Source organism: Chrysoperla carnea, chromosome X (genome assembly GCF_905475395.1).
Source record: "Chrysoperla carnea chromosome X, inChrCarn1.1, whole genome shotgun sequence".
Lineage (NCBI taxonomy): Eukaryota > Metazoa > Arthropoda > Insecta > Neuroptera > Chrysopidae > Chrysoperla > Chrysoperla carnea.
Genome location: NC_058342.1, coordinates 25,005,596 through 25,031,993, shown reverse-complemented (window position 1 = coordinate 25,031,993; position 26,398 = coordinate 25,005,596). Strand labels below are relative to the sequence as shown.

Genomic DNA, 26,398 nt, shown 5'->3' with positions numbered 1-26,398 from the left:
AAATTAACCCAAACTCTCACCAAACTAAACCGTTTTTCTTGAAACATAGCTAAAAATAATCTCGATCAAGCTACCTTTAAAAAAATATCTAAACTGATTTATTCGTTTAAGAACTACGATGCCACAGACAGATACACAGACACGTAAAATTTATAACTCCCCTCTTTAAAAAATTAAACTTAAAAATTGACTTGAAGCATTGAAACTTCATTGAGATGCTAAGATCTACAAAATCTCGTTCACCGAGATCCAATTCTTATGAAATTATTGCGAGGTACTTTTTTATCTCAGAAGTAATTGTGAGTCGTGTTGGTACTTTTCAACTTCATAAATGTATACGTTGTTTTGGAACACTCTGTCTAATACAGACCATTCACCGCTATACAGTTTACTACTGGTACTCATATTTTAGTACTTCTGTTCACAGTGCATATTAGTTCGTATTACGATATATGTTCTGTATATACACTTTTGTATATACAGAGCAATCTTTACAATAAAAACAGTTTTGAAGCCTCTTGGTTTCACTGTATACTTGGGGACAATAAAATTACGACAAAGCTGCATATCAGATATATTTGGTTGTTGAAAAATACACATTAGTTAATATATTTTTTAATGCCACTAAATATATCTGATATACAGCTTTGTCGCAATTTTATTGTCCGCAAGTATACAGTGAAACCTGCTTAAATGAGACATCAAGGGACCCGCAAGTTTGTCTCATCCTCTCATCCTTACAGGTATTCCACTTTCCCAGTGTTCAAGTTCAAGATATTCTGATAAACGTATGTCCTTCAGAACAGTGTTTCCTTTTCCTTCAGAATAGTGATTGAATTGTATCTTTATTCTGAATTATTGTACAAAGAGTAGATTTTGGCACATTAAATTCGACACAGACTTCATCGCGTGTCTTTCCACTTTCATAAACGGATATTAACTTCAATTTTTCACGTACTGATAACGATTTTAGCCTACGTTTCGGCATTTTTCAAATAAACATCCGTATGATAGTAAAGCAAAACTAAAACTAAAGGTTATGGAGGTTCGAAATTAGTTAAGTGCGTAATAAATAAGTAAACAAAAAAACAAGACGATGTTATCTCATTTACAGATGATGGTATGGAGGTTAGCGGGCCATGCTCGAGCATCGCGCCTCGAAGCAATGGCTATTATAACCAACTGATGTATTGAAACCTAGCGCTAAGTTTCCTAATTTCTTCTGGTTCGACTATGGCCGGACCAAACCATTTCCTTCGCTGCTGTATGAGTACCGGGCAGTAACAGAGAAAGTGGATCGATGTTTCTTCTGAATTTTCTCCGCATCTGTCACACGCGGGAGATTGTATTTTTCCAATCTGATGTTGGAACTTGTTCAGGTTATCCTGCCCTGTGAGTAACTCTACGATGACTCTAATATCAGCTCTGTTTAGTTTCAAGATCTCCTCGGCTCTGTTACCGAGCGAGTTTCCTTCACCCAACAGGCATTTGGTGATTCGTCCTTCCTCGTAGCTGGTTCATGCCTTTAATTGTTGGTTTTTCAGATTATCTCCTAATCTGTTAAGACCTTCTTGGTATGGCATCCTCGCAAGCTTTTCTTGAGTGGGAGCCATGGTGGTTCCCAGTTTGGCCAGCTTGTCTGCTCTCTCATTACCGTTCCAACCATTTACAGAGGTAAATGCATATAAAATTCACGCGCTGTCTCAGTTATAGAGGTAACTATGACGATAAAATCGAAAGAACGAATCCCAGATATAGAGATTTGCTTCGTCCCACTAGCAGAGATAATTCAGTGCCAAAATGTTGGGTCCTCAGCATGAGTTTCAGTTATGGAGATTAATCACTTATCCAGGTTCCACTTAACTAAGCTCCACTGTGTATGGCTATAAATTTTTTTCTACTTCGATTTCTTCATAAAATTTTAGGAGACTATTTCCATGACACAAATTTTTATTGATTTATTTATAAAATTGATTTTTTGAAATTTTTAAATGAGTTAAGTCCCCTTAATAATAGACAATATTATTGATAGTATATTGAACCCTTAATAGATATATTATGAAACCACGCCTCCATTCACAAAGTTATTTCAAAAATGGAATACCAATTATTTATAACAGTCATTAAAACTGTAGTTACTCATATATTGTGTCTGACTCTAGTGACTCTGATGTATATTGTGCTTGTGTTGAGTGGTAACAGCTTGCTTACAATGTATCAACTGTTAGTACAGCGTCCAAGGCCGATTTTCGATTTCCATATTCGTTGGAACTTTTTCGATCCAAGCCTTCTCTTTGTAATTCGAATTTGGAATACAACTCTTTTAAAAGTGACAGCATCAATTGCTAGTATCAATTTTTATTTTTATAAAGGACCCCGCACACATCACATTGATTTTTGGTTTCGGTTAAAATTTTTTGAAAACTATGAGTTAAGGTAGTTCTTATGGACTCAACACTCAAAAAACCTTCCTTTTCGAGTCCTTCATGTCTCGCCATAACCTTTGAAGGGCCGTAGCTCCAAAGTAAAAGATTTTTGAGATTTGAGTCTTTAAGAATTTTTGATCAGCATTATCAAAAATACCTTAATCCACAGTTTTCAAAAACTTTTAACCGAAACCAAATATTAATGTATCGTGTCCGGGGTCCTTTATTTATTTGCTAGAAAATTTTTGAATTAAGCCTGTGCTCTCGCTATGGGCATAGTGTCAGAAAATTCTAAATTTTTATATATATTTACCTAAAAAATTTGAAGTTGACTGGCCATCTCTAACTCGGAATTTTAATTAAAGTTCGAATAATTTATATGTGTTTTAAACAAGTTTTTTAATTCTAGAAAAATAATTTACCTTCAAATATTTTCAAAAAAAGTAACTGAACATATATTTGATATTTTGGCTCTGAGTTAAAAAAGACCAAAATTCTCGATATTGTTGAGATATAATAACGCAAAGTTATTCAATTTTATTGTTGAACAGAAACGACTATAGTTAAGAGTATTGGTGGTTGAAGAGAGATGTCTATATTTATATCTATTTTTTCTAGTATGTTTAGCTTTGATGATCGCCCGTAGGACAAAAACTACTCGTTAAAAAGTTTTGTGGCCGTTTCGGAGCGGTTTGAAAATGTTTTAACAGCAAGTCACTTTCCTAGTCATATACTAAAACTTTTACTATTTCATTTATATTGAATCGCTCTATATCTAACGAATATGCAACGAATCACCCATAGCCGCTGTACTACATAGTTCGGATCGAATAATCAGACAATTTTACAATTTAACTTCATTCAATAATTTCATCTATGAGATACTGATCAATGATCCACGATTATTTCTCTTTAATATTGGCGACACTTATCAACACATAGTAAAAAACTTGTTCAATATATACCGGGTGTTTATATAAAATCATTAAGAGTAGGCTAAGTTTGTTAAGAATTTTATCTGTGATGTTCAATCAACCTAAATATTCAAATTAATAAATTTTAACCGGTTAGTAGCCGAGCTTGTTAAGACACCTTAACTTGTTATGACAACTGGCGATTGGGAGGTTGCATGTTTGAATCCAAGCAGCGGCAGTCTGAACCAAATAGTTAGTGGGGCGGTATCGAAATCGGAGTTCGATAAAATTTGTATCTTATATATTTAGACGAGCAATGTTTGTATATATATATCTCGGAAACGGGTCCAACGATTTTCATAAAAATAAGTATGCAGGAGTTTTTTAGGGCAAAAAATCGATATAGCTAGGTTTCATTTTTAGAAAACGTCGTTTTTACCGTGTTTTCAGGAAAAACTGAAACATTGACTGTAAAATATGACTCTTCCTGGCATCTATTGGCGACAAAATAAAGTACATTACCGCGAAATTCTTATATTTGTGATAAAATTTGTGCCTTTTAAACTCAAAAAATACCGAGTCAAGCTTATTAATAAAATTAGCGTATGGTTAATTATTACATCTCACCCGGTATAATATGTTTGACAGGTTCACACAACTATGATACTGTTATGTTAGGATAGGTGGATAGGTGACTGCGACGTATACTGTGAAGATTATCTATCATAAGGCTGGATATACATATGCTACTTGGAAGAATATTAAATATTTTTTACACTTTTTAGTGAATTTATCGATATTGGTTTCGATTTCAGTTTAGAAGAGTCAAACGGTTTCGGTTGTAATATTTCAAAATAAAACGGATTCGCTTTCCATAAATTACGTCATACAAATTTTTTGATTCTACAAAATTTTACAACTTTATGTCGTGGAAAACTACCTCTGCACTTTTTCGTGCACTGAGAAAAAGGTATTTTGAGTCAAATGATGTTCTGTTGTTTCAACTGCGCGGCGGAGTTGGATACGGCAAAGCTCGCATAGACGCTTACTCAATTCCTTGACGTAGTTGGCAGATCAATATGGTCAATTCCGTAAGGAATTGATATACGTCATTGGCAGTTCATTCTAATAATAAATAATTTAGTTTGACTATTCTTATTATTGATAACATGTTTCAAACAATCACTCCTAAGATTGAAATGTAAAAAGTTCCAGGTCAATTATTGAAGATTTATTCATTGTAGTATTTATTTTATTGTATTAAAATTAAATTCATTTATCCCATTCAAATTTAGTGGACTCAAATCCACCCAAAACTTAACTTCAATTCCCTCAGTTGGTTTAAAAGAAGCTAAATAATTACTTGGATTCCGACAGACTTGTGTGAAATATATATAATATATATAAAGAATTTCTTTCTGTAATGAACATCCTTAATTTGGTACGGAATACCAGAATATATCAACTTTATGCTGATCATAAATTTTCTTTCAAAAATTTTTGATTTGGTGGAAATTTTATTTACAATGTTAAAATGAGATAAAAACTCATCTTGCAATCTTTCATTTATTTGCGAAATTCTTTTTTAAATACAATGTCCTTAACTTTTGACCTTAGTATTTGCCAATTTTTTTTATAAATATATAATTTTTTTTAATTTTTCAGTATTCTGTACCAAAAAAACATTGCAAATGATTACACTACAACTTTTATCCCCATCTTGTATCTTTTCTTTCAAAAATTTTAGTCTTAGCTAAATGTTTTGGGATCAAATTTTGACTTTTGTTCAAGAAAAAGTTTGTTATATAAATAGGGTATTCTACTATTTTTGAAAAAGTACTTCAAAATGTTAACTTTGCTAATAAAAAGCCACCAAAAATTTATTTCGGAAAAATACACACGCTTTCTTGTTATAAACTTAAATTAAATTTTAAACTGTCAAAAACGCGGGCATTCAATTTGATGACGTAATTTGGGTATCACTTTACGAAATAACACAAATAAGTTTGACAGATATATGCATAGACATCTGATTATAATAAATAGCTGTCTACACTGAACTGATGTCTATGACTACTCATACCGCTATGATATCACAGCAGGGCTTGATCGCGTTTTAGGTCACGTGATATACAGTTTAAAAATTATGATTTTTAATTTTAATATTTTAAAAGAAAAATGTGTTTTTATGACTCGAAATCAGAATATTTAAGTATATTTGATTTATTTTTGACTAACGATAATACCCTATTACAGTCAAAACCCGTAATCAATCATATTTTACCTTTATCGTACGATTGGATTGAATTTTCTGTTTTGCGATCTTATATCATGTATGAGAAAGTGAAAAATCAATATTTTCTAAAAATAAACTCAATAATTACGCTTATATTAATTAGTGATAATCAATAAAAGCTATTCATTTGTAAACAATTAATTCTGCAGAGCAAAAAAACTACAATACATTTTACACAAAGTTGCAGAAAACGGAAGAATAGATTATTGGAAATAAGTACAGCCCAGTTAATTATTTGAAATAAGGTTTTAATGAGCAGATAAAATCATTAAAAAATCGATTCTATGTTCCAAAAGGAAATATAGGAAACTAAAGTGATACCCACTCGCTTCGCTGAGTTTTAAAGTAAAGATTGATAAAGAATACTCTCGCTTATCCGCTTTCTAAAACACTCGAAATAATGGTAAGGATTGTTTTACACAGGTAAAATATATATATCTATTTCTATTTTTTTAAATGTATAACAGTCGTAATTATTCATTGAGTATATTAGAAAAGATAGCCGTGAAATACTTTCTATTGACTACTTTTACAGAAATCTGTAATTTATGATAATTAATTTATTTTATTTTTTTTTTAATTAATATATCTTTATAAATTATAGCTCATGTGTTATTCTGAAGTATGAGCTATATTGCTGTACAGTTTCAGCAATATTCGATTTTAAGTAAAATGTGTTATTTTTTCAATCTCTGAAGGAATTCGCTTAGCAAACGCAGCTGTTGCGCTACAAATTGTGTATTTGTTTTAAAGTACCAACATGATATAATTATGCCGTTTCTGCACCTATTAATTGTCTGTTTGATGATACAATGAATATCATTTAATTTTCAATCGATTGTTATAAAATTTTCACAAGTGTGTATTTTTTTCCAATACTTCTTTTTTACTAAATAATTGATATTGAATTTATCCAAGTAATGACAGTTTTTGTAAAGGTCATGGGTAAATTATTTTATAGACCAAAAGTGCAAGGTTAAAAGGATGTTGTGTTTAGTTTATAAACGCTGATCCAAGCGAGATTTCTTAACTTCAAAAATAAGTTGAAAACAATCAATTGACTGAGTTAATTGTTGTAATACCATGTATACACAGTTTTGATTACGCAATTATTTGTTTTTTTTCAAGACATGTAAGTTAAGAAAGATAACCACTCTTAAACACAAAGCAACAAGAGTGAATATCTTTCTTCTCACTTTTTCAGTGAATATAGTATATGCTTTCAAACAAACAAACACATACATAATATATATAACGTATACATTTAACTAAATAATGCTTCTAACCCAATTTGCCCCCTCACGGGTAAACAGTGATGTTTACGAAAAAATTTTTCAAACAAAACTTGTTTATTTTTTTATAAGGAACATTTTTTATATTTAAACTTTTGTTCTATCTCTAACGGTTTACAAGATAGGTCCTTCGAATCCAAGATCCAATTGACCTATGTTGCTCATTTACGAACTTTTCACTTACGTTCTGAGCACGCCTTAAAAATTTCAGCTTGATATCACTTTTTGTCTTTTTTTTTTTGAGCTATCGTGTCCACAGACAATCAGAAATAGACTAATTAGGTGATTTTATGAACACCTATACCAAAATTTTGTTCGTAGCATCAATATTTTTAAGCGTTACAATCTAGGGACTAAACTTAGTATACCTTAATATATTTCTTATCCATGGTGTTCCCGCACGTTGCTTAAAACATATTTTAAAAATATTTCATTTTTAAGGGTGTATGAGCATGGTAGTGGGGGCACAAATTTAAAAATAGATATTTTCAATTTTGATGATAAATTTATATTATTACTTGACGATATAAGACGAAAAGTAAGAATAAAATTTTTCGATATCTGGCTTAATTTTCAAAATATCGAAAATTGAAAATTTTGTTTAATTATTTAGCTTTCGACATTTCGAAAACCAAGACACATATCGAAAAATTTTATTCTTATTTTTCGTCTACATTCATGAAGTTATAACAAAATTCATCATCAAAGTTGAAAATAAGATAAAAATAATTTCAACCCTTAATCTACCCTGCTCTTACATCCCTTATATGGACGGTGACACTTAGTTTTTTTCTTTTCTAATTCATTGCTAATATGTTTACTTTCTATTAAAAAGTTTTTTTTTAATTTGTTTTCATTCATTCCAAATGAAAATTATCAAAAACTTCCAAAATATGTCGTTTTTTGAGATTCCTCCATAAGAGCCAATGTATTTTATATCGATTTTTAATGACTTTTTTCTTAAAAATTTGCACGGATACCTAAGCTGAAATTTTAACCACATATTCTTTAGAGTAAAAACCTACCTACAAACAAATTTTGAGCCTTTAAATCAAACATTGTTGTCATGCTCATACATCCTTAAATATATTCCTCCTAATTGAGTATTAGGAGAACAAACTTCCGGATGCAAAGAAATAGAAAGAAATAAAGAATAAACGAAAATATCAATAATTTTGTTTAAAAAAACTAATAAATATTTTGAAATGCTTTTCTTTCAAAATGAATTAATTTCAATGCCAAGAAAAATCTAAAACGATTAAAAAAAAATATTGAAAATATTTTTAACTCAATTATATTTGCATATCTGAATATAGAAATATTATTTAATTACCTGACAAACGTCATATATTTTCTTTCATGTGGAAAATTTTGTTATCAAGTTTTGAATTTCCTGTATCGATATACATTGTTTAAAAAAAAACTTGATTGATGATTTTATTCGAAAAAATCGAAATTTTTTACGATTTTTAGCTATCTATATAATTGGAAAATACTTTAATTTTCCGTAATACAAGATTTAAATAGAAGACGTTTCAAAGGAGCGGGCAGAAAATGCCTAAAGACTTGAAAATTTGGTATATATTTTGCCACTAATTTATTGTTGATTTATATTTTTCGTCCGAAAGATCGAATTTTATAATTATAAATTTTATCATACTGCTCCCCTGGTCATCTGGCTAGCTATACCCTTAATCAGAAAGACAGACAGATAGACGAAACTAGTTAAAAAATAAAATTGGTAATATGGCAATAAATTTAATTCGTCCGCCACCTGTGAACGGGTAGTGGAATCATAGTTAAAAGTAAGTACACGAGCGCCATTTTTGAATAGGAAAGCGAACTATTATTAAATTTTATGCCCGTCACATGACTAGTCAAGTTAGCAACTAATTTATATTCCTTGAATTTAAAGTTATGAATAAAAATAATATTTGTATCACGTAAATGCTTTTTAATGCTTTAAAAATATCGTAAAAGATAAAGTTTATACGTCAATTTGACTTGTTTTTGACGTTTAAACATAAAAAAATAAAATTTTTTTATGTTTTATTTTTGAAAAGCGCCGTAAAGTACTGTTTTTTACATAAACAGAATCTGTGATGTGAGCCGTACTATTTTAAACAAATGCGCTAAGCAAAAAAAATTATAAAATTTTTAATAATTTTTTTATCCCTAAAATAAGCCCTACGAGAATTACAAATATGCCCGCATAATTATGTATTTCTAACGAAAATAAAAGTGTCGCGTTGTGTTTGATTAGTATATTTATAATCTGTTCCTAGAAATACTTAGAAATATTAGAAATAAACAAACTGTAAATACTTAAAATAAATAAGCATGCAAGATCTTGTCATCTTATTATTTATATCCTGCTGAGATTATGAGAAAATTCCAACGAAATGAAAGAGAAAATCTGAGAATTATTACGATTAGTTTATGAGTGCATGGTTCATTTCATTCTTCACTAGGCTGTCACATTCTAGAATATCATGAGAAAATTTATTTATATGTTTTATTCATTATCAGTTTACGTTTATTACACTTTCTCTGCTCGACGGGGAGCTTACATTTCTAATTACTGTAATAAAATTTCAAGAATCGATTTTTCCCTCATAAAAAATTCAAATTGGAAGATATTACAATCGGAGGTCAAAACAATTTGTTGTTTAACATGATGCATCTCTTAACTTCTATTTATTATTTAACTAAATTCTGTTGGAACTGTACACTGAAAAAAGATAATATAATGACAACCTCATTGCGAAGTTAACCGGCTCAGTGGTCGAGCGGTCTAAGGCGTTTATCTTTGACCGTTTGGCCTGCTGACTGGGTGGTTACGGGTTCGAATCTAGGCAGCGGCAGTGTGAGCAAATATAATTAATGGGGGCGGTAGAATTGATCACATTGTCGTCACTTGGATAAGAACGAAGTAACCGATTCCACCCACATCATAAAATTTAATTGTATATCTGTAGTTAAATACATAAAGATTAACAAATAATGATGTGGGTCGCCTCTATTAAGGCATTTGTCAGAGAAGCGGAGGTTAAACTCTATTATTATTATTATCCCGAAGTTGGCCGTTTCATTTTGAAATACATTAGAAACACTTTCAAACAATTTATTAATGACTGGAACAAGTACAGCTAAATATTTGTCTTTACAATAGAATGGGATTAAATTTAAAATATGAATTCATTGATACAAAATCACTGAAGTTAAATAAACAAAATCATAACTTCTATGAAAGAGATTGATTTTTGTTTAAAGTCATGTATTTTATGGATGGAAAATTGTACTTATTTGGAATATATAATCGTGTTAATAAAGCTAATCAATGAATTAAAAGAAAATCTCTTTGCGTTTGCTTTAACGTAGTTCCAGCATGGTATTTGCAGTTTCTATGTTAAAGCAATGGTACAATTTTTTTTTCGACAGAATTTAACGAAAAATTAAATTTAAGAATTTAATAATGCTTACTATTAATTCCCAAAGTTTCAGAAATTTTGACCGTTTAAAATGGGAAATAATTATGCCAACGTCCCAATTTCAATCAATTTACGTCAAAATTAATATCTCGAAAGTGAAAATTAATTTCTAAATTTTTTTTTTAGAATTGTATTGTATAAACATTTTTTTCTACTTTTTCTTCAATATATAATAATATCATAAAAAATAGTGGAGAGACCGGACATTTTACATGCTTTAAATGGGACATGACCCTCAAAATCGCGAACTTTGTCTTTAAATATCTCGCGATCTAAACGGTCAAAAATTATGAAATTTTAGGAATTCATAAATAAAGCTATTATAAACCCGAGAAAAAAAATTCGGCCAAATCTGTCGAAAAGTGATTTCATGCTGGTACTACCTTAAATAGAGGATTTGGTTACTACGAACACATATCTATAATGTCTAGTCTATATGCGATTGTGTCAACTACATGAAGACTTAGGACACTAAAATCAATAGTAATCAATTCATTGTACCATTTATTTAGTTGAATCCAAAGTAAATTCATTCATCTAATTCAAATTTGGTGGACTCAACTGCACCTAAAACTTAACTTCAATTTCCTCTCGCAGTTGGTTTAAAGTAAGCTAAATAATTATTTGGATTCTGACAGACTTGTGTGAATCATAATTCTATTGATTCAACTTCGAATTGGCCAACTCCGAGATGTCCCGATTTCATAAGTTTTTTCAGTGTAATTCTTTTAAGTCAACTTTCAATGGATCTTTTTATTTAACTATAATTTATTGTTTATAACCAAGTAGAAACATTTGCGCAATTAACTCGTGGTTTACGAATGATATTTGACACCTAAGAAAAACATTCCACCATGTTTAAGCAAAAATTTCCTTTAATCTATTACATCTTTGACTGTAATGGCTCAATATCGATACCATTAAAATGAAGACCGATGTCGATAATATTAAATGAAGTCACCAAATCAAAAATTGTTTTAGCAAATTAAAAATTTTTTTTGTTTAACCTATAACAGACAAAAATAACATAAATATTTTTGAAAATATTCCTTAAGAATTCATTTTTGTTATTGCTATGTTAATTAATTAAAAATATTATTAAAGCTGACCATACACTGTTCATATTTAGTGCATCGATTTGCGATATTTATTAAAAGTGTTTACGACATGAATCTAATTTTGATAAGGCATCCTTGCAGTAATTAAGAAAGTAGAGTAGGGTAGATTAAGAATTGAAATGTTTTAATCAAATTTTCAACTTTGATAATGAATTTTGTTATAATTCGATATCGGCTTACTGAAACATCGAAATATCGAAGACTGAATAATTAAACCGAAATTCAGCTTAGGTATCCCATGCAAATTGTTAAGAAAACAAGCGAAAATAAACAATTGAAATACCATATAAAGACAGTGTTGATGACGCAATCGTTTATTTTTTGACGTCATGTAAGTAAATAAAGATATCCACTCATAGACAGACACATACATACTATAAAATTTGCAAGTAATTTGAGCCCTGGTGGATAAACAGTGATGTTTACAAAAAAATTTTCAAACAAATCTCACTTTAGCCTCACTTTTTACGTCGTGAGCACGCTATAAAAATTTCAGCTTGATATCTCATTTCATTTTTGAGTTATCGTGCCTACAGACAGACGTTCGGGCAGCCGGAAATGGACTAATTAAGTGGTTTGATGAACACCTATACCAAAATTTTGTTCGTATCATTAATATTTTTAAGCGTTACAAACTTGGGACTAAACTTTATATACTATGATATATTTCATATATGTACATGGTATAAAAATAATTCGATAATTTGATATAAAATACATTGTTCTTATGTAGGAATTTTAAAAAACGTCATATATTGAAAGTTTTTGATAATTATCACTTGAAACGAATGAAAATAAAGAACTTTTTAATAGAAAGTAAACATATTAGCAATGATATAGAAAAGAAAAAAACCAAGTGTCTCCATTCATATAAGGGATGTAAGAGCAGGGTAGATTAAGGGTTGATTATTTGATTATTTTTATCTTATTTTCAACTTTAATGATAAATTTTATTACATTTTCATGAATGTAGACGAAAAATAAGAAATTTTTCAATATGTGCATTGGTTTACGAAATATCGAAAGCTGAATAACAATATTTCGAAAACTACGCCGAAAAATTGTATTCTTTTTGTCTTCATCAAGTTATGTCATCATCAAAAATGAAAAAATAATTTACAAAAAAATTTAATACCTGAAATTACTTGCACATTAATTGAACACTTCTGCATATTTACCAAAGTATTTTGTCAACAAATTTTTACTGTTTTATGAATTCAGCCATATAATCTATGGGTATATCACTTCTCAAGGTCAAATTGTGTAAATAGTTCTTAAAAATATAGGGGTCTTGTTGATCTGAATGAAATACTTACCTTTTTTATTTTATTAATTTTTTTTTTTTTATACTAACCTAGAATACTAGTCTAGAATCAAACGTAGTATTTGAACCTTCTTTGATCTGGAAAATTTTTTAATTGCACGATAAGCTTATAGTTATAGAAAATTCATTGAAAACAATATTCAAATAGGAATTGACGAGATGTCTATTTTGCCTATTCCGATTTTGAAAATTTTTGAAGTTTGCAACGATATATTCAATTATCAATTTTTCGCAATTGATAATATTTCGAATCCTCTATAAGGAAAATCTCCCACCATGAAAATTTTCGTAGTTGTTATATCTACCCAAACTTGACCTCTAAAATTTACACCCATCCTCAAATGACACATACTATGCCTGACACTAGACTACAATCAATAAAGAAATTTTTTGCACGGTAGAAAAATATCCTCGTGTGTTACCAAAATTAAATTTTTTTAGCATTTATTTATTTTTTTTCTTTTTGTTTATAGTTTTGCTTAATTTCCACTCTTAGCTTAATTTTGATTTGTTTTTTTTTTTTATTTGGTTTTTTTAGCTTAATTTTTATTTCGCTTTAAAATTAGTTTTTAAAATTACAAAAAAAAAAAGAAAAACAAATCCAAAATATAATCTAAATTCAGACATATAATTTTTTTAAATTTTTGCTTGCACTCAGATCATATTTTTCTTGGCCGTTTTTTAATTTTTTAAATAAAAAATAAAAATATATGAAAATGGAGAACTTTTTAAAACAAAATAAAAAATTTTCACTTATATTTATTATGATTAATCGCATGCCAAATTTTCAAACAAATTCGATGAAAATCGATCGAATTAACTCAAAAAGGACAAATCCCAAAATATATTTTGTTTTAGCTATACACGGTGTTCTGTTATTGACTGCAGATCTCGGCCTACAGAATAAGCTCATAAAGACGAAGGAAAAAGTCATTTACCAATTTCTTATCTGAGCTCTAATTTGGGCGCAACGGGTATGACAAAAATTGATAAATTGGTAAATTCACTGACTATCATTCGATAACCAATAGCCAATGATAATCAGTAGATGTCATTTAGTAATATTCAACTAAAGAAGGGATATGAACTGATTTCAATTGGATTATATTATTTTGAATAAACATTAAAAAAAAATATTATATTATTTCATTGGTTTGGTCAATTCCCACTTTTTTTTTATTATTATTATATTTTTGCAAGAAAACATTAGATTCTTAGTAAAAGAACAAATAACATCACAGAAGGAGTGTTTTTAATTTAACGTAAACAAACAAAATTATTAAAACTTAAAATGCAATAAGTAAAAAAACAAATTACGTTACAAAAAAGACGTTTTTTGTTTGTTTACGTTAAATTAAAAACACTCCTTCTGTGATGTTATTTGTTTTTTTACTAAGAATCTAATGTTTTCTTGCAAAAATATAATACAAACCAATGAAATAATATAATAGTTTTTTTTAAATGTTTTTTCAAAATAATATAATCCAATTGAAATCAGTTCATATCCCTTCTTTAGTTGAATATTATTAAATGATAGATACTAATATCTACTGATTATCATTGGCTACTGGTTATCGAATGATAGTCAGTGAATTTACCAATTTATCAATTTTTGTCATACCTGTAGCGCCCAAATTAGGGCTCAGATCCAAAATTGGTAAATAACTTTTTCCTTCGTCTTTATGAGCTTATTCTGTAGGCCAACGATCTGCAGTCAATAACAGAACACCTTGTATATATATTTTATATATATATATATAAACATATGATGTGCCTTATTTTTTGAATGTCAATGTACTTTATTTTTGTTCGATAAAAACCAAAATTCGAGTCCAATTGTTCATTTTGGTTACCTTGCGTAGAAGAACGAGCTATTGTAGTATTATTTTTTCCATTTTCAATACGGTCAATACATATGCTGTCTGTGTCAAAAATATTATAAATTTTAAAAATTTTTTTCGAAACGAAAATTTTGTTCACCTTCCCCTCCTTACGCTTGGAGGGCAATTGATTTGAGTGCAGCGAATTGTAAGAAAAAACGAAAAACAGCAGGCAAAGCACTGTATTGACTGTCTTTGAAATATTTCTGTGTTCAGCAGGCGGAGTTTTGAGTGATGCCTTGGTTGCAGGGCAAAGTCTTGGCTACGGTTTCGTCAACTATCACCGACCCGAGGATGCTGAAAAAGCTATCAACACTTTGAACGGATTGCGACTTCAGAATAAAACCATAAAGGTATTTTTCAATTTTTCATTATTTTTTTAAATCATAAATTGCATGTTTTTCATTTTATACAAAAATTTATTGGGAATTTTAAAGCGTCAATAAATCCACCAGATAAGCTTCTCGTAAAGAGATCTTAAACTGTGGAAAAGTGGACTTAAGTGAAATAGTGAAGGACTACAAAATTATTGCGAGCAACGTTTCGAATTTTATAAATTCTTTATCAAGTTCTGAAATTGTAATCAACAAAGCAATAGGGACGAAAGAAAAACTAAATACTGACAATATTATTGATCGTGTAAGATATCTCTCAGAGAGTTTTTCTTTTTGATTTGGTTCAAAAACTTTCATTATAAATCAATCTTTCAATCACTTAACTTTTACGATTTATGATAAGGACGCTTTTGTTCGTTTTAGCGAAACGAAATGTTACTATCAGTTTAAGTAGTAAGTGAATATTATTAAAATGTGATGAACAGCTGAACAATTTTCTTATTTTCTAATAAGAAATTTTAAAAACCAAATCAAAATGTATCAGTTTAAAAAATATTTCCCGGCTTTCGAAGTTTTCGATGAAAAAAACCCTTTAGGAAGTAAAATACAAATTCTGTTTTGAAAATGAAGAATTAAAAAAAAGTCTAACAATTGTGAAATAATTTTTAAAATTTCCAGTTATATAAAACGCTCGAATTTCCTTGGAAAAACCCTTTTCAATAAAAAATTGTTATTTTGAATTAGGTATTTTTTTCATTTAAAAATGGAAAAATTGAATAGTTATCACTCAAATTCGGTCGACCAAAATTTTCCAAGTGGATATTTTAGTAACTAATAATTTGATAAGAAAATTTAAAACACTATCGTAATTTCTATCGAATATCTTGAAAATTGCTTCGTTGATGACTTGAAAATTTTCTTACAATTTTCCACCAAATATTAAAATTTCCAAGAAATAAAGCGTCTATTCCCTTCATCAATGAAAAAACAATCACAGTTTTTTCTTCTTAAATGACAATAAAACAACCCTGATTTTTTTTTATATACAATTTTCCACATGATTATTTCAAATTTCCATATAAATATAGCATGGAATTTTCTTTCTTCAATGAGAGAAACAATGATAATATATATTTTTTTGTATGTGAAATCAATGAAAATTGTAGCTCGGAAAAATATTTTTATATATGAGGGAGATACTATTTTGTGTATGGTATCATGATAAAAGGGGCGTTGGCCCCGTTCATAGATTTTCCCGTAGGTTGTGAATAACGAATATCAAATTGATTTTTCGTCTACACATATGCGCACCGTGTCTCTATTTCATTTGTTCTATCCTTCAAGTTAGCGTGTATTGCAGTAATTGTATACAGTTGCTAGTTTAACCGAATGTTACCACTTTGATATCATCAAACGTAGTTAAGGGAGAGTAGCCATAATCGTACGTTTAAGAGTCAGGGGATCAATCTGATTTACTTTTTAAATATTTCAAATCAATTTTTATTAATAATTTTGCGTTTATTAAAGTGCATTAAAAAATTAAACTCATTTATCTCCAAAATCAAATATTTAGATTGAGTAATACAGTGGAACCTGGTTAAGTGAGACATCAAGGGCCCTGTAAATTTGTCTCACTTATAGAGGTATTCCACTTACCCAGTGTCTCAGATATGCAGGTATAAATAAATATCTGACTCATTTACAGAGGGTTCCCTAACTAGAGGTCAGAATACACGTTATTTCAGTTATAGAGGTGCGATTATTAAAAAAAATAACGTATTATCAATATCATTGCTGCTTTAAAAATTATGAATACTGAGACTTCGCGCGAAATCTTATGCCTTTTCTTTAATCATCGGTTCACTTACCGGAACGTTTTTGTTACGAAGTTTCTCATGTTAGCAAACACTGTTCAAGTTCAGGATATTCGGATAAACGTAAACGTTTTAGTTTTCCTTGTCGTTCAGAACATTGTGATTGAATTTTATCTTTATTCTGAATTATTCTACAAAGATGTAGATTTTGGTACATTAAATTCAACACAGACACGCGTGTCTTCCCACTTTCATAAACGGATATTTACTTCAGCTTTTCACGTACTGATAACGATTTGAGCCTTATACGTATGATAGTTAATCAAATTTAAAACTGAAGGTGACTGAATTTACGGGTGTTTTCTCAGTTACAGAGGTTAATGCATATAAAATTCACTCGCTGTCTCAGTTATAAAATCGAAAGAACAAAACCCAAATGTAAATCCCACTTAACCAAGTTCCACTGTATAATGTTAACGGTTTTAGTATAGTTTTAAATGGTTGATTCTACATTCGTCCCTCTGGAGTAAAAAATATGCTCATGAAATGAAATATGATAAATTTTACAAAAAGCTAATGTGACTGACACTAATGAAAAATGGTAAAATAAAGAACCTTAGTATTTTAGAATCTTTATCAGAAAAATAAATCGTGACTGACACTACACATAAAAACTACGCGATAAGAATTAAACACCTGTTTGCAATGGACTGCTTTCCCCTATTAATTTTTGTTTTTAATCACACTGTTTTTAATCAATTTTAATTTACTTTTTTATGGAAAAATTATATTTCGAAGGATGGGTGTAAAACGCTGCACTTTAATGGGTATCCTCGTGGAGGGGCTTGGAAATTGTATATTCTGGTAATCGAGAGAGAAGGAAATTATTCCGTTAAAGTCTCCTAATAAAAATTAATCGTTAATTTGACAGTCGAATGTTAAACTAAATTTCTCGAAGATTTTAAGTTGATTAAATTGATTTTAACAAAATCGCTGAAAATTCTGACAGAATCTGAATATAAATTCATACATGAACTTATGGTTTATAAAAACATCGGATAAAACAACCTATTTTAATCATTATTAACTAAATTTTGAGCAATTTTTATTTTATTTTGAAGCATAGCAACCTTAAATACGGAGTAACAGTAAAAAGGGTCAGATTTGGGGCACTCCAATCCCACAAATTATCTATGAGTGACATTTTTCTAATTATTTCATAGACATATAAATTTTACGTATCGCTTATAACGACTATTGTATATAACGACCACAATTTTACGTTATCTTCAATGTGCTTAAAACCGGTTTTGATTGTACACACATTTTGATTAAAAAGACGTAGTAAAAAAAAGTAAAATACGCTCCTGGTGATGACATGTTTAATGTCAATAGTATACGATCAATAACTTGTTGAAACATCGATTACATTTACCCATGAAAACACTTTCGAAATAGAAGCGATGAAAACATTTGAATAAATAAACAAATTAATAAAATACTTTCGTTGCCATTTTATGAACAGACGAATAAAATTTGGCATAATTTTATAAAAGAAAAAAAAACATGTTGAAAATGTCCTCAATTTTGAATCAATTTTTCTTTTCTTTTGAAGTTATTTACTCAACATTTAATTTGTAAATTAATAAAGTTTTGGACTAATTTCTACCATCTATTGAAAAACAAACAAAGGATTTGGTAGACTTAAAAAATTAGTTAGGCGTTTCTAAAAAAATAAATTAGATCACTGAATAAAGTACATAAAATTACTTTCAAACAATTTATTAATTATTGAAACAAGTACAGCTAAATATTTTTATGTACAATAGAATGGGATTGAAATCACTTCAGTGATGAATTCATTGATACAAAATCACTGAAGTTAAATAAAAACAAAATCATTACTTCTATGAAAGAGATTGATTTTAGTTTATAGTCAAGCATTTTATTGATAGAAAATAAAATTGTTCTTAGGATTGAAGAAATAAAATTTCCAGTTTTCTTTGCTTAGTCTACTTTTATTTATTTAATATTTTAATAATTTAAAATATTTTTGACATGTTTCGTCTAAAATAGACATTTTCATAACTGCAAAGTATTTCATTGTTTTAGTTAATATACCAAAATTCTCATGACGTATTTTAAAAGAAAGTGGACTAAGCAAACAAAATTGGAAATTTCATTTCTTCAATCCTAATTATGTAGTTCCACAAACTAAAGCTCTCTCTACAATTAAAATTGTACTTAGTTGGAACATATAATCGTGTAAATAAAGCGAATAGACGAATTAAAAGATCATTTTTTTGCATTTGCTTTGCTAAATATTTCCGCCATATTGATATTCGTTTTCACTGCGGCCTCTTTGCCCTTTATACGCCTAAGATCTCATGAATGTGGCAAATCGAATGCCTTCCAATTATTTAGAAAACAAACAGGCTATAACGATATTAAAGCAGAATTATGGTCGTCGTATGCCAAAAATTATTTTTCAGAGAGAAATATCGCTAATTTAATAACTCAATCGCTAAGAATCATTCCCAGGAAAAATGAAAGCCAGATTATGAAAAGAAGCTGGAATAAGAAACAATCAATTTCTAGCATGCCAACACTGAATGTTTTCTTTTTTAATCGGTCCACTTTTAATTACTGTGTACTACATTTTGGGTAGACTGGCACAGTACTCGTTTAAAGCTCTGGAATTTTAGAATTTTCTTCTATTGTGACTACGAAGAAAATGAACTTCCGATTTTTTAATACAATTACAAATTAAGTGTTGTCCTCATTTGGTAGAAAAAAAGCTTTATTCATAAGAGTAACATAACCTTATATACATGAAATAGTTTTCGCATTAAAACTTAGAAACCTGTCTAGATAGAAAATTGGTTACAATTTTCATGTTCAGCGGGTTAAAAATCATAGAAATTAAGCTAATCTAGTAGCCATGATTTGTGTATTATACCAAAACAAAAAAACAAAAAATCCAAATATTGTATCTTAATTTTTAGGTATCATATGCCCGACCGAGTTCTGAAGCAATAAAAGGCGCTAATTTATACGTATCAGGATTACCCAAAAATATGACGCAACAAGATCTTGAATCTCTATTTAGTCCATTTGGCAGAATAATTACGTCACGAATATTATGTGATAATATAACCGGTAAGATATACAATTATTTATTTTATTTCAGCCGTAAGTAAGAATTTTTAAAGTAAATACATGGTACTGAAAGTCACAGGGATCTTTGTTTTCACATGATTCAAACGATCATTTTTTATTATTCTTTTTAAAATGAATCAGAGATCGGTCTTAATGTCTAAACTGCCTATCCCCATTCGAATTAGGCAAAATTTTCTTTGATCCATTTCATTAAGAATATTAAATTTTTATCAAAACATGGTAGATTATTTTATTTTCCTTTCAAAATTATTCGAAAAATAGCAGCAAAAAATATTTCTAAATAAGTCTCAAATCCCACATTTCAGTGTTTTATTCAAAAGAAGTGATAGCAAAAGTACAATCATGAATCTTGATTCACTTGGTTATAGCGTAGCAGATTTCGTACGCGGTATGAAGAGGGTCGCGACAATCATTAATTTAATTCATAGTTGTGTACTTAACCTCTCAAAATAGTTGAGGAATCGAAATAAACAGGCCAAAAGGTGATAAAACACCTAGGATAACACAATGGACCTCAGGCTTTCGAATGAGTGTCGGCACTGCCGAACCAATCCTCCAACTTATTCATCATCATAAATCTACTTCTTTTTAAGTCGGTTTATAACCCTTTGCTTAAGGATCTTTAGTAATATTCATTGCAAAATTTCTTCCTGCCATTGAAACATTTTACGCAAGATAGAAAAGTCCAAGATTATCACGCTGTTAGTTCAGAAATCTCGCAAAATTCATGACTTGCGTTTAAAAAAACATTAAGGATCTTCGTACATTTCGTAGAGAAGCAACCGTATCGATATCCGCATTATCTTCGATGATCGGACTCTGGACAGCTAAAAAACGAGACAATGTGTATATATGCGATCTTCAATCAATTCGAGATCGCACTTTAGGGAGTCAATAATCTCTGGCTGCCAGAAATACTAGTCTATTAAAACGTGGGACATAGCAATTCTGATGGAAGGAAAGTAATAATCTACCTTGTAAAAATCATGCTGAAAATAAAGAAGGAGGGGGAGATAGCGCGATTACAATGTATTTACTTTAAGTAAAAACCTAGAAAATTTTAACCGCTTCTTTGATTTATTTTCTTTTAGAATAATTTTTAATTATGTAGAGAGAAAAATGAAAATTATTATTTTTAGGCATGATGTAACAAAATAGTGTTACTCGAATTTAAAAACGCGCATGTGTAAATCACACACAATTTTTTGTATTTATGTTTTTACAAAATACTCCTAGCGTCACTCATTTATTTTTGATTTTTGAAAGGTCTCCTGGTATTTTTCGATGCATTGTGCAGAATTATACGGTCATTCTCATATTTTATAATCCAAAAGTTTCAACGAAAACGCCTGACAAGAAAACATGTTCGTAAAACATCGTTGTGATGTAATAATGTTAATTGAATAGTGTACACTGTATAAAATTACTAATTAACATTATGACGTTACACGATCTTTTACGAGCAATTTTTTTTGTCGGACGTATTCGTTTCTCTTTTGAAAAGTTCTTTTAAAACTGCCTGTAACTTTCAAATTATCATGAAAAAATAAAAGCAGTTTTGTTATGAAACTTATACAGGGTGTTCCATTATTGATAGCCGAAAATAATACCAGTAAATCAAGCTTATCAAGACAAATAGAAAAGCTCTTTACCAAATTTCGATTTAAGGCCTGATTCAGGAGATGTGACTATAGGAAAATAGACGGATTTTTATGCATTCATAGACCAATCAAACTCTTTAAACGAAGTAGCTTTAGAATATAGAGGGGACTATTTTAAAACAATAATTGATTGTAAACAAAAAAAAAAAACATATTTATAAAATTATTTCGCCACAAAACAGAGACACTTAGATGTGGGAGGTATCAACATACGGAGATAATTTAAGAAATTATGTGATACTTATCTGCAGTGTATTGTACTAAAATTAATAAACAACTTAGCCCCTCCTTATGTTGATACCTCCCACTTCTAAGTATCTCTGTTTTGGTGGAATAATTTGATAAATATGTAATATTTTTAATATTTTTTTTGTTTTGCCTACCCAATTAAATCAATTTACAATCAATTATTGTTTTATGATAGCCCTCCTCTATATTCTAAAGTGACACCTAGTTCGTTTAATGAGTTTGATTTGTCTGTGAATGCATAAATCATTTTATTTTTCCCATAGTCACATCTCCCGAAGTAGGCCTCAAATCGAAATTTGGTAAAGAGCTTTTCTATTTGTCTTGATAAGCTTAATCTAATGGTATAATTTTCTGCTGTCAATAATAGAACACCCTGTATATAATCTTTCCATTTTTGTCAAAAAAAGGAAAACTTTTTAAACTAAATTTGATGTATTTCAAAATAATTAAATTTCTAAGCTTCTCACATATGACATGAAGTTATGAGGATGATCGTAGAAAAATTCTGAACACGATAAATCAAAAATCTAAAATTGCTTTTAAAAATCAAAGTTTACTGAATGGCGTTAGGAGTAAAAATACTACGAAGAAATATCACACATAATCAAAAAAGCTGTAAAAATTTGGTTATTTTTAATTTTATTTTTCGTTTAATAAAACTGTTTTTCAATTGGCTAATAAACAATATATTATATGCATGAATTTTAGCCCGCTTCTACACTTTGTGTAGGCTTACAAATTTGGTTATTTGAAAGGGGCATGATGGGGTTTTTGTAATCAGAGCAGTTGAAACAGTTTTGTTAAAAAAAAAAGAGTGAGCCTTTAATATAAAAAATAAATAATTCAGAATCATACAGAAAACTTAAAATCAACATATTTTTGCAAATATTTTTCAATCCCACCTTTTATGTTTAGTTTTTTCTTTTTGTTTTTTTAAATACAAAAAAATAAACCTGTCTATTGTTTTGTTTTTCCTTTCCACCTTAATATTTTTGTTTTTCATTTATTTGCTACGCTCTGTTGTTTTATTTGTTGATTTGTTTTTTTAGTATTTTCTTTTTTTTTTTATATATGTATATCCATAAAATTTTTCATTTTTCTTCAAAATAAATTGTATTTTAATAGCCATATTTTCCTTGGAAATACAGACTTATGCACTGTATCGACGATCAACGAGGAAAGATTATATCATAAAATACGTTTTTCGTTATTTTCAAGGCTTTACACATCTCCACAATCTTGCCAAATTGAGCCATAGGGTTGGAAACTGTTATATTAGTGTCTTTTAGGGGTATGAACTTTCTAATTCTCCTTCTCTCTTATTTATACCACGCGGTTCTTAAGGTTTTGCATATCTATACAGCCCTTCCAAACAAAGATAAAGGGTTGAAAATTTGTATTAAAGTCAAGGATGTCATGGTTGGCAACTTCTCAAACCCTCGTCCCTTTTTTTTATACCACTAAATCACATTTTTCACGGTTTTTAAAGCCGTGTAGACCTGCACATAATAAGATGAGTTAGAGGATTAGACATTTATGTGGAAGTTGTGCTTTTTGGAAATATGATCTTTCTAGCCCCCTTTCCCCCTTCTTTTTATGTCGAAATATCATTTTCGACACAAGTCGAACACACTAAGGCTTTGAGGTCCATTGTAATATCTAAAAATCATCTCCTAGCGAGAACTGGGCGGGCATTCGCAGTGGAGAGTCAGCATTTCTTCCTAGTCACTCTGACACCTGTGATAGCTATGATACACAGTTAGGCTCAAATGCTCAGCATGCTAGCCCCTCCCAGCCAATATCTAATAATAGCGTAAAATGGTCCTATCCACAAGTTCGTTTCTCTCTCTCTACTTAAGCTTTTTCTAGAAGGTATTCATTCAACAGTAGTTTACAGTTCCCAATTGACACGTCCGGACGCTTTAACCATTTTCTAGCAAGCCCGTTGTTCTCGTTATCTCAACAACTTTTCAATACTCTGATTCAATTTGGTGAGATTTTTTGAAAATATACCGATATAAAAAAGTGGTAGGAGTTCTGGAAATTTGACACCCCCAAAGTGATCTTCCTTGACATTGCAGGTGTTCGACTGTTTAGCTAGCTCATTTGGAGAGGTTGTAAAGATGCACAAAGTCTATGAAAGCGGATAAATATGATATTTCAACTATATCCATCCTCACTTCAATCACTCTCAGTTGACCTTCGAGGCAGGGCATAAGTCAATATTTTTGTGGAAAATACGACTAAAAATTAATTTATATACCAGGTGTATCAGAATGAATAGTCAATATTCGAGAGGCTTATAGGGTATGCCAAAACAAGCATTTTGGTTGCTACAGACCTCAGAACTTTTTAGATTTGTACCGAATCGATTCCGTTTTAGAACAAATGTTTTGAAAAAACTCTTAAATATTATAAAAATGTTTCAAATCAAAATACCAACAACTTTTTTCGAAAACGAGGATAGATTCGGTATAAATCTAAAGAAATTGGAGATCTGTAACTCCGATTGGGATCGTTTTCCGGCACAAAACAAAATGCTTGTTTTGGCAATTTTTAGTCTCTCGATTGATCATTTATTCTCATATACTCGATATAAAGCGGGAAGTTAAAAAATGTAAGAGAGTAGTTATAAAAAAATTAAATCTTAATTTTTTTTATTTATTTTTTATAATTTTATATTTTACAGAATTTAATTTAATTAAAAAAAAAAAACCATAATTTACTTATTATTATTATTATTATATTTATGTACAGAGTAGCTCAGAGAAATCTTTTATTTTTTTTTATGTTTGTTTATATAATTTTTTGGGTTAGTACATTCACAAATATTTATTTTGCATTAAAAAATAATAATTCAAAATTCAAAAAGCACACAATAAATGAGAAATCAAAAACGGAAATGACAATTGAAGAAAAAAAAAATTAAGAGAGAGCCACTGGGCCACTCTGTATTTATACTAAATTTTTTAATTTTAACAAATTCGAAACAAACAAAAAACAAATTGTACTTTATATTTTGCGTTTTTTCTTGTCTCTTTCCCTAGTACGCCAATATGTCACGGGCGCAGCAGAAAATAGTCCTGGTACGTACTTCCTACCTTTTTAGAACCATTTTTTTTTTTATGTTTTATTTTTTAATTTTGTTCTTTTTTTTTTTTTTATTTAACATCGCAATAACATTTTTTCATCAATAAAAAAAATCATTTGTTTTCATTTTTTTTTTTTTCGTAAAATACGACTAAGTAAATTTTTCCTCCCTGAAAAATGAGGCTATAACAAACTTATTCGTATTTTTCCATTGAAAAAAAAAAAATGAAAAATCAAAAGAAAATATTGTGTGCTTTGTCTACGTTTTTTCTCATAAACGCATTTCATTAATTTTCTCCATTTATTGTAAAATGTATTTCCTTAAAAAAATATGATGGCTTACACGCTTTTTTTGATTTTATTTTTGGGTATTTGTTTACAAAAATTTGAACGGATCATTTTTAAATGATTTTGTTTCAACTTGTGTTGTTGTTTTAAGCGTTTTAAATATGTTGATAAGTCAGTTAACTGTATGTTTTCAAAATCACAAATAAAGAAATGTCATTTTACAAAAAAAAAAAAAAAAAATACAAAATTATAAAAAACTGTTGGCTCTTTTGAATTACATTTCGCATTTCGTAACGAAGCATGATTTTGTTAACTTTTTATCATTTTTTTTAAACATATCATTTCATATAAGTTGTATTTCGATCCCACCACGGAGTTAATTTATGTAGGTGGATGTTAGAAGGCTTAAAATTTAAGATTATTTTATCCTAGTTCCTATATTTTATCCGCTAGTTGGCGTATGAGTATAAAGCACTCTTACTTCAAATTGAGTGATTCATATGACATCTGGTAGATTTTCCATTGAAAAAAAGATCACAAAACGCTTATTAATATACAGGGTGGCCCCGTAAGTACCGCAAGCTTTTGTTTCATCAGGTTGAAAATAAAATTCTAAGACGAAAACTCCTCTTCCATTTTTTTCATTCGATGCATGGATAGCTAGCTATTAATTAAAATAGACAGCCAATCAGAAGCATTCTGACTAAAAATTAAAACCACTCGACTTTGACTGAGACTGATTAATTAATGATTGTTGATCAATTACAAATATTTTATTAAATGATTATTATTTTTATTAAAAAAAAATTATTAAGGATTGAATAATTAATTTTGATAGCAATAAATTAAAAGTTCTCGACTCTGCTCAAACTGAATACTTAATAAATTTATTTATTTATTTTTTAATAACAATAATAATTTATTTTTAATTTATAAAAAATCATTAATTAGTCGGTCCAAGTCAGAGTCGAGTGGTTTTAATTTTTAGTTACAATGTTTCTGATTGGTTACCTATTTCAATTAAAAGCTAACTATCCGTG

The 26,398-nt window shown here is 29.3% G+C and overlaps 1 protein-coding gene across 12 annotated transcripts in view; it reads left to right on the top strand.

The window, feature by feature from the left end:
- Window positions 1–26,398, top strand: part of LOC123302519 (ELAV-like protein 2) — a 58,243-nt gene that overhangs the window by 20,706 nt on the left and 11,139 nt on the right. For 5 of the 12 annotated variants that reach the window (XM_044885480.1, XM_044885482.1, XM_044885477.1 and 2 more), the window contains exons 2-4: window positions 14,958–15,094; window positions 19,896–20,049; window positions 25,028–25,066. In XM_044885480.1, the coding sequence (XP_044741415.1) occupies window positions 14,958–15,094; window positions 19,896–20,049; window positions 25,028–25,066 (330 nt within the window). Of the gene's footprint in view, window positions 1–1,625; window positions 1,638–14,957; window positions 15,095–19,895; window positions 20,050–25,027; window positions 25,067–26,398 lie in introns of all 12 variants that reach the window. The other 7 variants (XM_044885485.1, XM_044885481.1, XM_044885484.1 and 4 more) reach the window with 5 other exon arrangements.